Here is a 13436-nt window from a genome sequence, read left to right as displayed (position 1 = left end):
GGTCAGTCCAGAAGGCCTCGCTCTCAAAGACACCAAACAGAAAGATACCCAACCTAGAAACCTAGAACGATTCCAGCCCTCGGGGGGGGGGAGGAAGGCCTGGGGGGGGGTGGCGCTTTTTCCGAGGGGGGGTGGAGTGGGCGCCCTACCTGTTGAAGTTGATGTCCGGGTAGCTGACGTACTCCGACTTCGTCCGGGCGTTGCGCCGAGGGAAAGTGCAGAAGAAGGCGTTGGCCAGGAGGGAGGCCGCCTGCTCCTGCGACAGGGTGACCGAGTGGCTCGTCCGCTGCTTCAGGAGGGGCAGCGGCTGCAGGGGGGACAAAACCAGGCTGCAGGGTCTTCACCAGAGCCTCAGTGGTGGGTCGAATCTCGCCAGGCTCAGGCGTTGACCCAAGGCCTCCCAAGGCCCTTCTGGGGGGGGTCAAGCGAGGACCCCGACGGTTGGGGGTGATGGGCTGGCTCTCTCTAAACCGCTTTGGAGGGGGCTGTCAAAACGCACCGTGGTGAAGTCTGAGTGGTCTCAATGCTGTGGAGGCCTCGGCCGTCCCAAAGGGGCTTTTCTCCCACCCCCCAAAAAGGCCCCTGGGCTTCCTTTGGGGGGAGGAGACCGAAGGGGACACACACACACACACACACACGGCTTCAGAGGTCCGGCAGAGGGGGGAGGAGGACACCAAGCGGGGGCTGCTCAAGGGCCCCTGGAATCAGGCGGGGGGGGCTGTTTACCCAGGCTGATTGGGACAAGAGCCCTGCCTGACACACTGCAGACTCCAATCAATAACAACAACAGGAAGAAGACACAACACATACGCACACCCCCCCCAAGACAAGGAACGTGGAGGAGGGAGCGGGGGGGGGGGTGTTAAGGGTGCTTAGCGAAGGGCAATCACAGGCAATCACCTCCCAAGGGCTGCGAGACAAGGGCCCCGTGATGAGACGCCTGCCCAGCAGCACAACCACCACCACCACCACAACAACGCAAGTGAGGCTGGACTCCCACCTGGCTGATTGCCTTCTCCTCCGAAGGGGAAGGGGAAGGGGAAGGGGGGGGGGGGCTTCCTGCCTGATGCTTTTACAAAGGAGTTTGACCCCCCCCACACACACACACACAAGACAGACAGGCCAGCAGCCCCCCAACAAGGGACGGAGGCTCTGAGGGTGGCGTGGGGGAGGGTGTCTTTGTGTGTGTGTGTGTGTGCGCTTCCCTCACTTGCGGCTGTCAAGACCAGGGGGAAGAGCCGAGTTCAGGAGCCCCTGGGTCCAAACTCCCTCGGCCAGGGTCAAGGGGAAGGGGCTCCCTGCCTCGGTTTCTGCAGGCTGAGGACGGGAGGCAGCCGGCCGTTCCGGGTCCAAACTCTCCATCCATCCGTCCGTCCGTCCGTTCCAGGCTGCTGGTTCAGAGACGGACGCGATGGCAGGATGGACAAAGGTCAGCCGAGACAAAACAATCGGAAGCCGAGCAAAGACTCTACGGGGGGGGGGGGGGTGTCGGGGGGGCAACGGCTTGACGATGCTGACAGGTGCGCAAATCCCGCTTAATAACGGCTGCAAACAAGGCTGCCCAGTCAGGGTGTGTGTGTGTGTGTGTGTGTGACATAATGGCCCCCTTTTGCCACCTGCAGCACAGGAGGGGCCTCGACTTACGACGTTTCATTCAGCGACCATTCCAAGTTACAACGGCACTGGGAACTGAACCTCCGGCCCTTCCCCGCTTGGGGCCCCTGCGGCCTCCTCCGCCTGCGATCAGAAGGCCCCCGCTGGTGAGGTGGGCGGCTGCAGAGCCCTGGGGACACGGGACCCCACCCTCAGGGTGACCCCCTCCGCCCCGAACCCCGACTCCCAGTTAAACCAGAAGGGCCGATTTTTCTACCCTCCCCAAGCGCCAGAGCCCTTCTGGGAGCCCTTCCCCACCCCCCACACACCCCCCCACCCCGGAGGCCAGAAATGCTCCCCCCCCCTTACGGGCACCTGGGTCTCCAGGCTGAGCTGCGGGTGGGACCTCCCTCCCCTTCCTCTCCCCCCCTCCACGTTCCCTCCCCCTGCCCCTCCCCCCTCCCGCCCTGGGCCGGATCCTGCGGAGGCTCACCTGGGTGCAGAGGGTGGGCAGGGAGAGGGCCAGCTTCACCATGTCCGGCAGGATGGACTGGAAGAGGTGCCGGGCCTCAGCATCTTCCAGCACCTGCAGCCAAAGCAGGAGGAGAAACTCTGAGCAAACCAGGATCTCTGCTGGGTGTGTTTTCCTCCAGGAAGTGCGCAGAGCGGCCCGATTGGTCAAGGAAGCGCAGGCGCAAGGGAATCCAGGAGATGTAGAGCAGGTAGCCAGGCGACACGAGTCAATGGGTCAGTCATTCAAAAAACAGACACATTAGTGCTTGCTTTAGCACATATCGTAGTCAGGTTAAACAGTCCAGCCATAAACAGACAAGCCAGTCAATAACTCTCAATACCTTAACAATACCACAAGCCTTACAAACACATAAACGGTCATCGGACACCAGTTCTTATTATAGCCATCAATACCAAATAGAGCAAATACCAAATAGAGAAATAACAGAGACAGAGAGAGAGAGAGAGAATCGTGTTTCTGGCTCCCTCTTGTGGCCACCCCCAACACTAACTCTTAAAGCTAAAGTGCTTCAATACATACAAGCATTCATTCTTAAGCTTGTTTAGATATTGCCAAACCCAAATTGCACACACACACACACACACACACACACCTCGTGGGCACACAATCAAAACTCAGGCCTTCGGCAACCGAGGCATACTTATGGTGGCCACGGTGTCCTGGGCTCACGGGATCCCCTTCTGGCAGGGCAAGTCCAAGGGGGAGCCGGAGTCACTTCGGGGGCCCGTCACTAACTCAAGAAGCGCAGGGATTCCCTTAACAACAGGGGCAAAGCTCACGGAAGAACTGTGGGGACGTAATATTAAGAAACCCTTGTAGAAACAGGCCACGGAATCTGTTTTTAAGTCGTTTAAAGCAGACGGTGATGAGCACAAAGGGGGGGAAAGGCAGACCGAGACCGTTAGGACGCTGTCCGTAATGGTTGGGTTGGCAGCATACTGGCTGCAGGTGTTGCAGACTGCCACAAGAGGGAGCCAGAGTTATAGCTTATTTCTGTGAGTCACCCTCTCTGTTTCTCTTTGTCTGGCTACTCCCTGTTAGGTTTGCTCTGCAATTCTCTGCAATCTCTCTGCATTGTAGTCATGTATTACGGCTCAAAGGTGTTCGGGCTTGATATTATGAACAAAGGCAACTGGTAACATTTGGATTGTTATTCTGACTTATGATGTGCAGGGCTTTGCACTGTTTATCTGAAGGTGTTGCTTCTCAAAGTATGCAAGGCAGCATATGCTGTGTGGGGCTCTGCAGTTATTCACAACTTATCCCAACCTCGATGGACAAGGGCGACTCTGCTCGTACCCCAAGAGAGACAACGGGTAAAGCTCACTTGACCACCCTCTCGCTTAGAGGCAGAAGTCTCGGCCTCAGGACCCGGGTCGTAGGTTGAGGGGGGGGATCTGTAATCAAATCCAGATCCTTAAATTCCCACAGGGGGATCCCAGAGTCGAAGAGGAGTTTCGGAAGGAGTTCAAAAGATTTCCATCCCCCCCCCGCCCCACTTCTCAATTAACGGGACCCCCTGCTGGGAAGGAGGCGGTTTCCCCAAACCTGGGCCCTCAAGTGTTGTTGCCACCCACACTTTCTCCTCCCGTGTGTGGGGTGTGTGTGAAATGTCACAGGCTGAACTTGGGCTTCAGGAAGCGGCATGTAAAATTAATTCAGAAGGTGACATTTGACCTTAAGCATCCAGAAGACTGGCAGGTCCTGCTGGTGCTGCCGGGCTCTTTGGAAACTGACATGGCTGCCACGCACACGCACACACACACCCTCGCCTGCTGACAGGCTCCGGCCCTGGGCTCGGCGGCACCTGTCAGCCCGTCTGTCTTTTCCTGGCGCTGCAGAGAATAAACGGAGGATGAAGACTGAGCCGTTCGGAGCAGAGACCAGAACCACTTGGGAGCGGGAAACACCTGCACTGAACGGGCCAAACTCCTTTTATCGGCCCAGGAACAAAGGCAATTCCGTTGGTGCTCAGAGGGCGTGAGTGGCTGCCTGGGGGTGGGGAGGGGTCCCTGCTCTGAACCCCTCCTGCCTTCCTTTCCACCCGGCCCCTCTTTTCACGCAGGAGGGGACAGACGCCGCGTTGCTTCTTCCAACCTCTCTGGACATCTGGATCCTGGGAGGGGCCCGGAAGGTCTTCTAGTCCAACCCCCCTCCCCCCTGGCTCAAGCAGGATGCCCTGGGCCACCCCAGACAAGGGGCCTCCTTGAAAGCCTCCAGTGGGGGAGCCCCACCCACCCCTTCTGGAGGGAAGCAGTTCCACCGGCTAACGGTCCTCGCTCTCTGGCTCCAGGCCACTCCCCTCCTGGATGACCCTCCGCCCGCTGCTTCCCCTCCTGCCTCCAGGTGGGCTTTCGGGAAGAGCTTGGCCCGCCTCTTCTTTAGGTGCGGCAGCGCTGCCCTCCGTCCCCCCCCGTCCCCAGGCCTCCTTTCCTCTGGACTGGCCAGGCCCGGATCCTGCAGCCGCTGGTCATGTGTTTCAGCCCCCGGTCCCCTCGTCGCCCTGGCCGCCCTCCCCTGCAAGTCCCTCCAGGGTCTCGACGTCTCTTCTACAACGGGGTGAACCAAAGTGGGTGCAGGGTCCCAAGTGGGGTCCCCCAAAGCCAATTGGCCTCTTCCTGTGGCTGTGGTGGTTCCCTCCATGGCCGGCCCAAGGCCTTCGCCACTGCCGGGGCCCGGACCTGTTTTGGGCTGCGTTTCTGAACACTAGAGAAGTCTTCAGTCAAGTCCATCACCCACAGCCAGGGGAGGACTTCTTGGCAAGAGTCCGGGGAGAGAGAGAGAGGCAGAGAGATCCAGAGAGAGAGAGAGCCAGAGAGAGAGAGAGACAGACAGAGAGAGAGAGGCAGAGACAGAGAGAGACAGACAGACAGAGACAGACACAGAGAGAGAGAGCCAGAGAGAGAGAGACAGAGACAGAGAGAGACAGACAGACAGACAAACAGACAGACAGAGACAGACACAGAGAAAGAGAGGCAGAGAGAGAGACAGACAGACAGACACACAGACAGACAGAGACAGAGAGATACAGAAACAGACAGACAGGCACAAAGACAGACAGAGACAGACACACAGAGACAGACACACAGAGAGATCCAGAGAGAGAGAGAGCCAGAGAGAGAGAGGCAGAGCCAGAGAGAGAGAGAGACAGACAGAGAGAGAGAGGCAGAGACAGAGAGAGACAGACAGACAGAGACAGACACAGAGAGAGAGAGCCAGAGAGAGAGAGACAGAGACAGAGAGAGACAGACAGACAGACAAACAGACAGACAGAGACAGACACAGAGAAAGAGAGGCAGAGAGAGAGACAGACAGACAGACAGACACACAGACAGACAGAGACAGAGAGATACAGAAACAGACAGACAGGCACAAAGACAGACAGAGACAGACACACAGAGACAGACACACAGAGAGATCCAGAGAGAGAGAGAGCCAGAGAGAGAGAGGCAGAGCCAGAGAGAGAGAGCCAGAGAGAGAGAGAGCCAGAGAGAGAGAGACAGACACAGAGAGAGAGAGACAGAGAGAGAGAGAGACAGAGACAGAGAGAGACAGACAGACAGACAAACAGACAGACAGAGACAGACACAGAGAAAGAGAGAGAGAGACAGACAGACACACAGACAGACAGAGACAGAGAGATACAGAAACAGACAGACAGGCACAAAGACAGACAGAGACAGACACACAGAGAGAGCCAGAGAGAGAGAGAGCCAGAGAGAGAGAGAGAGGCAGAGACAGAGAGAGATACAGAAACAGACAGACAGACACAGAGACAGACAGAGACAGAGAGGCAGAGACAGAGAGAGACAGACAGAGGGGGGGAGAGAGAGAAACAGAGACAGAGATCTAGCCCTCCTTCTCAATCCTGCTGGAACTTCTCTGGTCTTAGAAGAGAGACCAACCATGAGGAGGGTGACTTTTCTTTTCTTTTTTAAGAATCCCAAAAAATGTTTTCTACCACTGTAGCACAATGACCTTGAACCACCTTTAAGCAGCTGCTGTTTCTTTTGAGGAAGGAAGAGCCCTTGCCAGGCCTGTCCGAAGGGCCACCGGGGAGACAACGGGCTAGCCATTAAAGGAAGGGATGAGCTCACCTGTCCTGGCTTGGTCTCCTCAGTGGAGAGAGAGAGAGAGGAAGGAAGGAAGGAAGGAGAGGAAGGAAGGGAGGGAGGGAGGGAGGATAGGATAGGATAGGAGAGGAGAGGAGAGGAGAGGAGGAAGGAGAGGAGGAAGGAGAGGAGAGGAGATGATAGGAGAGGAGAGGAGGAAGGAGAGGAGGAAGGAGAGGAGAGGAGATGATAGGAGATGATAGGAGAGGAGAGGAGATGATAGGAGAGGAGAGGAGAGGAGGAAGGAGAGGAGGAAGGAGAGGAGGAAGGAGAGGAGATGATAGGAGATGATAGGAGAGGAGAGGAGAGGAGGAAGGAGAGGAGGAAGGAGAGGAGGAAGGAGAGGAGAGGAGATGATAGGAGATGATAGGAGAGGAGAGGAGAGGAGAGGAGGAAGGAGAGGAGGAAGGAGAGGAGGAAGGAGACGAGAGGAGATGATAGGAGATGATAGGAGATGATAGGAGAGGAGAGGAGAGGAGAGGAGGAAGGAGAGGAGATGATAGGAGATGATAGGAGAGGAGAGGAGAGGAGGAAGGAGAGGAGGAAGGAGAGGAGAGGAGATGATAGGAGATGATAGGAGAGGAGAGGAGAGGAGAGGAGGAAGGAGAGGAGGAAGGAGAGGAGAGGAGATGATAGGAGATGATAGGAGATGATAGGAGAGGAGAGGAGAGGAGAGGAGGAAGGAGAGGAGATGATAGGAGATGATAGGAGAGGAGAGGAGAGGAGAGGAGAGGAGAGGAGAGGAGGAAGGAGAGGAGAGGAGAGGAGAGGAGAGGAGGAAGGAGAGGAGATGATAGGAGAGGAGAGGAGAGGAGGAAGGAGAGGAGGAAGGAGAGGAGGAAGGAGAGGAGAGGAGATGATAGGAGATGATAGGAGAGGAGAGGAGAGGAGAGGAGGAAGGAGAGGAGGAAGGAGAGGAGGAAGGAGAGGAGAGGAGATGATAGGAGATGATAGGAGATGATAGGAGAGGAGAGGAGAGGAGGAAGGAGAGGAGATGATAGGAGATGATAGGAGAGGAGAGGAGAGGAGGAAGGAGAGGAGGAAGGAGAGGAGGAAGGAGAGGAGAGGAGATGATAGGAGATGATAGGAGAGGAGAGGAGAGGAGAGGAGAGGAGGAAGGAGAGGAGGAAGGAGAGGAGAGGAGATGATAGGAGATGATAGGAGATGATAGGAGAGGAGAGGAGAGGAGAGGAGGAAGGAGAGGAGATGATAGGAGATGATAGGAGAGGAGAGGAGAGGAGAGGAGAGGAGGAAGGAGAGGAGAGGAGAGGAGGAAGGAGAGGAGAGGAGAGGAGAGGAGATGATAGGAGAGGAGAGGAGAGGAGAGGAGAGGAGAGGAGGAAGGAGAGGAGGAAGGAGAGGAGAGGAGATGATAGGAGAGGAGAGGAGAGGAGAGGAGAGGAGAGGAAAGCCATTTCCTGAGATTAGTTTCTCTCTTGATCTTTCTATGCCATCGCTTCCCTCAACCACTTTGAAGGCAGAGAGAGAGAGAGAAAGGAAGGAAGGAAGGAGAGGAAGGAAGGGAGGGAGGAGGAAGGGAGGGAGGGAGGATAGGATAGGATAGGATAGGAGAGGAGGAAGGAGAGGAGGAAGGAGAGGAGGAAGGAGAGGAGAGGAGAGGAGAGGAGGAAGGAGAGGAGAGGAGAGGAGAGGAGATGAGGAAGGAGAGGAGAGGAGAGGAGGAAGCAGAGGAGGAAGGAGAGGAGGAAGGAGAGGAGAGGAGGAAGCAGAGGAGGAAGGAGAGGAGAGGAGAGGAGGAAGGAGAGGAGAGGAGAGGAGGAAGGAGAGGAGGAAGGAGAGGAGGAAGGAGAGGAGAGGAGAGGAGAGGAGGAAGGAGAGGAGGAAGGAGAGGAGAGGAGAGGAGGAAGCAGAGGAGGAAGGAGAGGAGAGGAGAGGAGGAAGGAGAGGAGAGGAGAGGAGGAAGGAGAGGAGGAAGCAGAGGAGGAAGGAGAGGAGAGGAGAGGAGAGGAGAGGAGGAAGGAGAGGAGGAAGGAGAGGAGAGGAGAGGAGGAAGCAGAGGAGGAAGGAGAGGAGAGGAGAGGAGGAAGGAGAGGAGAGGAGAGGAGAGGAGGAAGCAGAGGAGGAAGGAGAGGAGAGGAGAGGAGAGGAGAGGAGGAAGGAGAGGAGGAAGGAGAGGAGAGGAGATGATAGGAGAGGAGAGGAGAGGAGGAAGGAGAGGAGAGGAGAGGAGAGGAAGGAGAGGAGGAAGGAGAGGAGAGGAGATGATAGGAGAGGAGAGGAGAGGAGGAAGGAGAGGAGAGGAAGGTCATTTCCTGAGGGTAGTTTCTCTCTTGATCTTTCTATGCCATCGCTTCCCTCAACCACTTTGAAGGCAGAGAGAGAGAGAGAGAGAGAGGGAGAGATAACGGAAGAAGCCCCCCCCCCCAAAAAACCTACTATCTTGCCATCGGGTGTGAAGGAAATGGGGCCACTCAGGCATGTCCATTATTATTATTTCTTGTGGTCCCAAGCGGGGGTCACCAGCTGATGGTCCACGGGAGGTCTGCAGAAAAATTATTTGCATTTTTATGTTTTACTACATAAAGATCATATTGGTGGATTTAAAATGAGGAGGGTGGCAGTCCCTCAGGTCCAAGAGCTTGGTGACCCCTGACCGCAACTTGTGAGCATCTAAACTTGACACAAAGCCAACTGCAGGTCCGCGTCTATCCATCCATCTCCCTTCCTTCCTTCCTTCCTTGAAAGATGACAGGAAACTGACAGGCCCATTTTTCAAGAGTCTCCATTTTAAAGCCAACGTTATGACTCAGGAAAGGGTCCTCGTTGCACTGACCGTAACCAGGCAAAGCGGTTCCTGGGGGCTCAGCCCAGTTTCACCCCCAAGTCCCTCGCAAGGCCAAATTCACTTTGGAGGGCCGGGGGGGAGGAGAGCCGGCCCTCCCACCTTTGGACACCCACCCCCCACTTCCCCCCCCCCCGCCCACACCGGCTCAAGACCTGAGACCCCACCTGGAATGCGGCCACCAGCGTCTGCCGAGACTTTGGAAGAGCAACCGGGGGGGGGGGGGATCCACCGCCTGGAGACCCGGAGGAAGCGCTGACGGTTCTGGGCCCGGCCGGATGAAGGGGAAGAAGAAGAAGGACCCTGACGGCAGCAGGATTCCGCTATTGGGGGGGTGGCCCCAAAGAAGGGGAAGGGGCCACGTTATTCTCCAAGGCCCCAGGAGGAGGGAGAAGAAGCCATGGGTGGAGAGTCACCCCAGAGAGAAGCAACCTGGAATGAAACAGTGAGCACCATTAACCAGGGGAACAGCTTGCCACCAGACGTTGTGGGCAACGTCCCTCACTGGATGTTTTTAAGAGGAGACTGGACAGCCCCCTGTCTGGGATGGTCTAGGTCTCCCTCCTTGAGCAGGGGGTTGGGCTAGAAGACCCCGAGGAGTCACCCTCCTTCATCAGGTGAGGGTCTCGGGGCAATGACCTCCTGGTCCGAAGGTGGCAAATCCCGGCCACAGAGTCCAGTGAGGGTCATGCCGGCTGCAGCCACGAGGGCCCGGCTATGAAAAGTAGCGCTTGCCCAGGGAGGAGCAACGCTGGAGGGTTAGGGGTAAACTCTTCCCCCTCCCCTTTTTTGGGAGTTACGACATAAAATAAATCCACCAGGATGAAATACAGTCTTCCCTCGATTTTCGCAGGGGATGCGTTCTGAGACCGCCCGCGAAAGTTGAATTTCCGTGAAGTAGAGATGCGGAAGTAAATACGCTATTTTTGGCTATGAACAGCATCCCAAGCCTTCCCTGAACACTTTAAACCTCTAAATTACCATCTCTCATTCCCTTAGCAACCATTCAGATTATTACTCACTATGTTTATTTATTAAAGTTTATTAAAAAAAAATTTATTAAAAGCAGATGAAAGTTTGGCGACGACATATGATGTCATCAGGTGGGGAAAAACCCGCAAAGTATTTTTTAATTAATATTTTTGAAAAACCGTGGTATAGGCTTTCCACGAAGTTCGAACCCGCGAAAATCAAGTGAACACTGTACAGATTTAAATTAAGATCTTCACTGTCTTGAAATAAATTCTGATTAGAGAAACAGAAGCCGGGCGAAGGGAGCCGCCTGTGAGTGACGGGCCGAGAGAGACGGGCCGAGAGGAGCCTCATTAGACGAGAGCGGAGTGGAACGCTTGACATTTATCTGGCGACTGCCAGACTGACACTCGGGAGAGGGAGGGGGCGGCTCAGGTGCGAGCGGTTAATTTGGCAGGTGCAAAATATCTCCCCCCTCTGCCAATCTGGGAGGGGCAACCGTCTCTCGGGGGCCTCATCATCGTTCGCTCCTGGCGTGTCAGGCCGCCTTCCCCAGGGCCCCCCAAGCAGTGGTGCCGAAGAGGCCGAGCCCGACCCCCGGACCCCCCTGGCCCATTCAGGGACACGAAAGCGTCGCTCTTCTGCTGCCCCGAGGAGCCCCACTCAGCCTCCCCCCGAGGTGCACCCCCGGGCCCAGCTCCTCATTGGCCGGGCCACCCCCCCAAGGGCCGCTTTGGGGCCCCCTCCCCCCCAACCCCCCCCCTAAGATGGCTCCGCCTCCTCCCCCTCCCCCGCTTCCAGGTCTCTTCCCTCCTCAGTTGGGAGTTCAGGGAACTGTAGAAATCCCACCCGGCGGATAAAAGACAGGATTTTGTTTCCAAACACAGGGCGGCCTCCCCCTCCCCCCCTGTGTGACCCCCCCCCAACTGGAGCCCAGAGTCTCTGCGGCCGTTGTACGACCTGTCCTGTCCGCAGCTGTTGGACGAGTCGCACGGCTCCCCCCCGACTCTGCCCGCCAAAGTTCGCAAAAGGGGGAATCACGTGACCCCCCCCCGGGGACTCTGGTCACGGGTGCGAATGCTGATCACGCGGCCACGGAGATGCTGGGACGGTCGTTCAGCGTGAAAAACGTTGATGAGTCACTTTCCCCCCAATACAGTTGTCACTTCGAACGGCCCCTAAACGAACCCCCTAAGTGGAGGACGATGCTGTGAGACCGAGTGTGTGTGTGTGGATACTGTCCTGTCTCCATTCCCCCAGATTGATCCAAAGGCAGAGAGAGAATGGGGGGGGCCAGGGAGGGTGTCTCAGGGGAGAGCCCCCCCCCTCCAGGGCCCCATGCTGCGCGTGGGAGCCGACTCTAGGGCCACGTCCCGCCTGCCCCCCCCCGTGCGTCCATGTGCTGTGGCTTCCCCGCCAGTGTCCCCCGCGCTCCTTTTGGCGGCCTCTCCGGGCGGGTGACGGGACGGGGTACACGGCAGGGAGGAGGTGGACGTGCCGGGAGGGGCCGCCTGGTGACCTCCGTTGCTGGGCAAAGGGGGCCTGCCTAGTAGAACCCCCCCTTTCCCCCCAGCTGTGCTTTCAGGCAAGGGCAGGGCAGGAGGGGCCCTCGTCTCCTCTCGGGGCTGCCGGGAAGTGCCCTGAATCCCCCGGAGGAGGCCTCCCATCGTGGGCACAGCCTCGGCCGGAGCAGGCTCCAGAAAAGGGGGGACAGCCCCACCCCATCGCTCCAGCCACCAGCTCAGCAGAGACTGGAGCCCGGGAGGGGCCCCCCCTTGAGCCCCCCCCCCGGCCGGCCTCCCCTTTGCGGCCAGGTTGGCTGTGAGAGGGGGAATTCTGGCAAGCGCACCGTTCACGGAGGCTCCCCATGAAGGACGCGGCCCCGACCCAAGCGGGGGAAATGGCGGCCCTCCTGGACTCTGTGTGTGTGTGCGTGTGTGTGTGTGTGTGTGAGCGAGTGAACCTCGACTTCGGGTTCCGCTGACTGGATGGGTTTGTTGCAGAGAATGGGCCGGTTTGTGTTTTCAGGGGAAACCAAAAGTGGGGGGTGGCCTGTTATTTATCTCCTTATTCTACTGGCACTAAAAAGGGAGGGAGGGGCCCCCGAGGCTCTCTCCTTCCTCCCCCCCTTCTCATTGCCTTCGTTTTTCTTTCCATTTTATATCTTGATCATTTTGACGTCTTGATATATTTTGTGTTGTTCTGTGTATTGTATGTAATTAAATAAAGTTAATTTTTTAATACAAATTTTTTAAAAAAGGATAAACTAATGAAAAAATTTGATACCAAAAGCAATATGTGAACTTGCGTTTCCACCCCACCCGCAATTGAGAGTTACCCCATGATAAAGATGGAAGAGGAACTAATAGACTTAGCAGCGCATTTCATGAAGGAGATCAATAAACGGAACCTTTCACAGGGGAACAAAACTCTCTGGGCGAGACGAGAGCGCCCTCTGCTGTTGGTTTTTTGAAAAGGAAGGAAAAAACGGAGGCAGCCGTGAACAAAACTCTCTGGGCGAGACGAGAGCGCCCTCTGCTGTTGGTTTTTTGAAAAGGAAGGAAAAAACGGAGGCAGCCGTGAACAAAACTCTCTGGGCGAGACGAGAGCGCCCTCTGCTGTTGGTTTTTTGAAAAGGAAGGAAAAAACGGAGGCAGCCGTGAACAAAACTCTCTGGGCGAGACGAGAGCGCCCTCTGCTGTTGGTTTTTTGAAAAGGAAGGAAAAAACGGAGGCAGCCGTGAACAAAACTCTCTGGGCGAGACGAGAGCGCCCTCTGCTGTTGGTTTTTTTAAAAGGAAGGAAAAAAACGGAGGCAGCCGTGAACAAAACTCTCTGGGCGAGACGAGAGCGCCCTCTGCTGTTGGTTTTTTGAAAAGGAAGGAAAAAACGGAGGCAGCCGTGAACAAAACTCTCTGGGCGAGACGAGAGCGCCCTCTGCTGTTGGTTTTTTGAAAAGGAAGGAAAAAACGGAGGCAGCCGTGAACAAAACTCTCTGGGCGAGACGAGAGCGCCCTCTGCTGTTGGTTTTTTGAAAAGGAAGGAAAAAACGGAGGCAGCCGTGAACAAAACTCTCTGGGCGAGACGAGAGCGCCCTCTGCTGTTGGTTTTTTGAAAAGGAAGGAAAAAACGGAGGCAGCCGTGAACAAAACTCTCTGGGCGAGACGAGAGCGCCCTCTGCTGTCGGTTTTGTTTGTGTGTGAATCAGAAATGTGGCATTTTTTGCCCCCCTCTAAACAGCCACCAGCTAGAAAGGACTGGAAAAGATGGAGGTTCATGGTGCCTCCTCCCTTTGTCTGGGGGGGGGGGGGGAGGGATGGTGTTTCTCCCAAAAAGGTCTCATTTTGAGAGCGGTCCTTGCTAATTTGTTAATTATTAACAAAAAAAATGGAAGCTAAGCAGCCCAAACCCCTCTGGGTGCT

At 56.2% G+C, this 13436-nt stretch overlaps 1 protein-coding gene across 1 annotated transcript in view; it reads right to left on the bottom strand.

Moving 5' to 3' along the window:
• Nucleotides 1-13436, bottom strand: part of PARG (poly(ADP-ribose) glycohydrolase) — a 46569-nt gene that overhangs the window by 19835 nt on the left and 13298 nt on the right. The window contains 2 exon segments of the mRNA XM_070751909.1: nucleotides 150-307; nucleotides 2087-2179. Of these exon segments, the coding sequence (XP_070608010.1) occupies nucleotides 150-307; nucleotides 2087-2179 (251 nt within the window).

The sequence above is a fragment of the Erythrolamprus reginae genome, chromosome 5, assembly GCF_031021105.1.
Source record: "Erythrolamprus reginae isolate rEryReg1 chromosome 5, rEryReg1.hap1, whole genome shotgun sequence".
NCBI lineage: Eukaryota > Metazoa > Chordata > Lepidosauria > Squamata > Dipsadidae > Erythrolamprus > Erythrolamprus reginae.
This window is presented reverse-complemented; position numbering and strand designations above follow the sequence as displayed.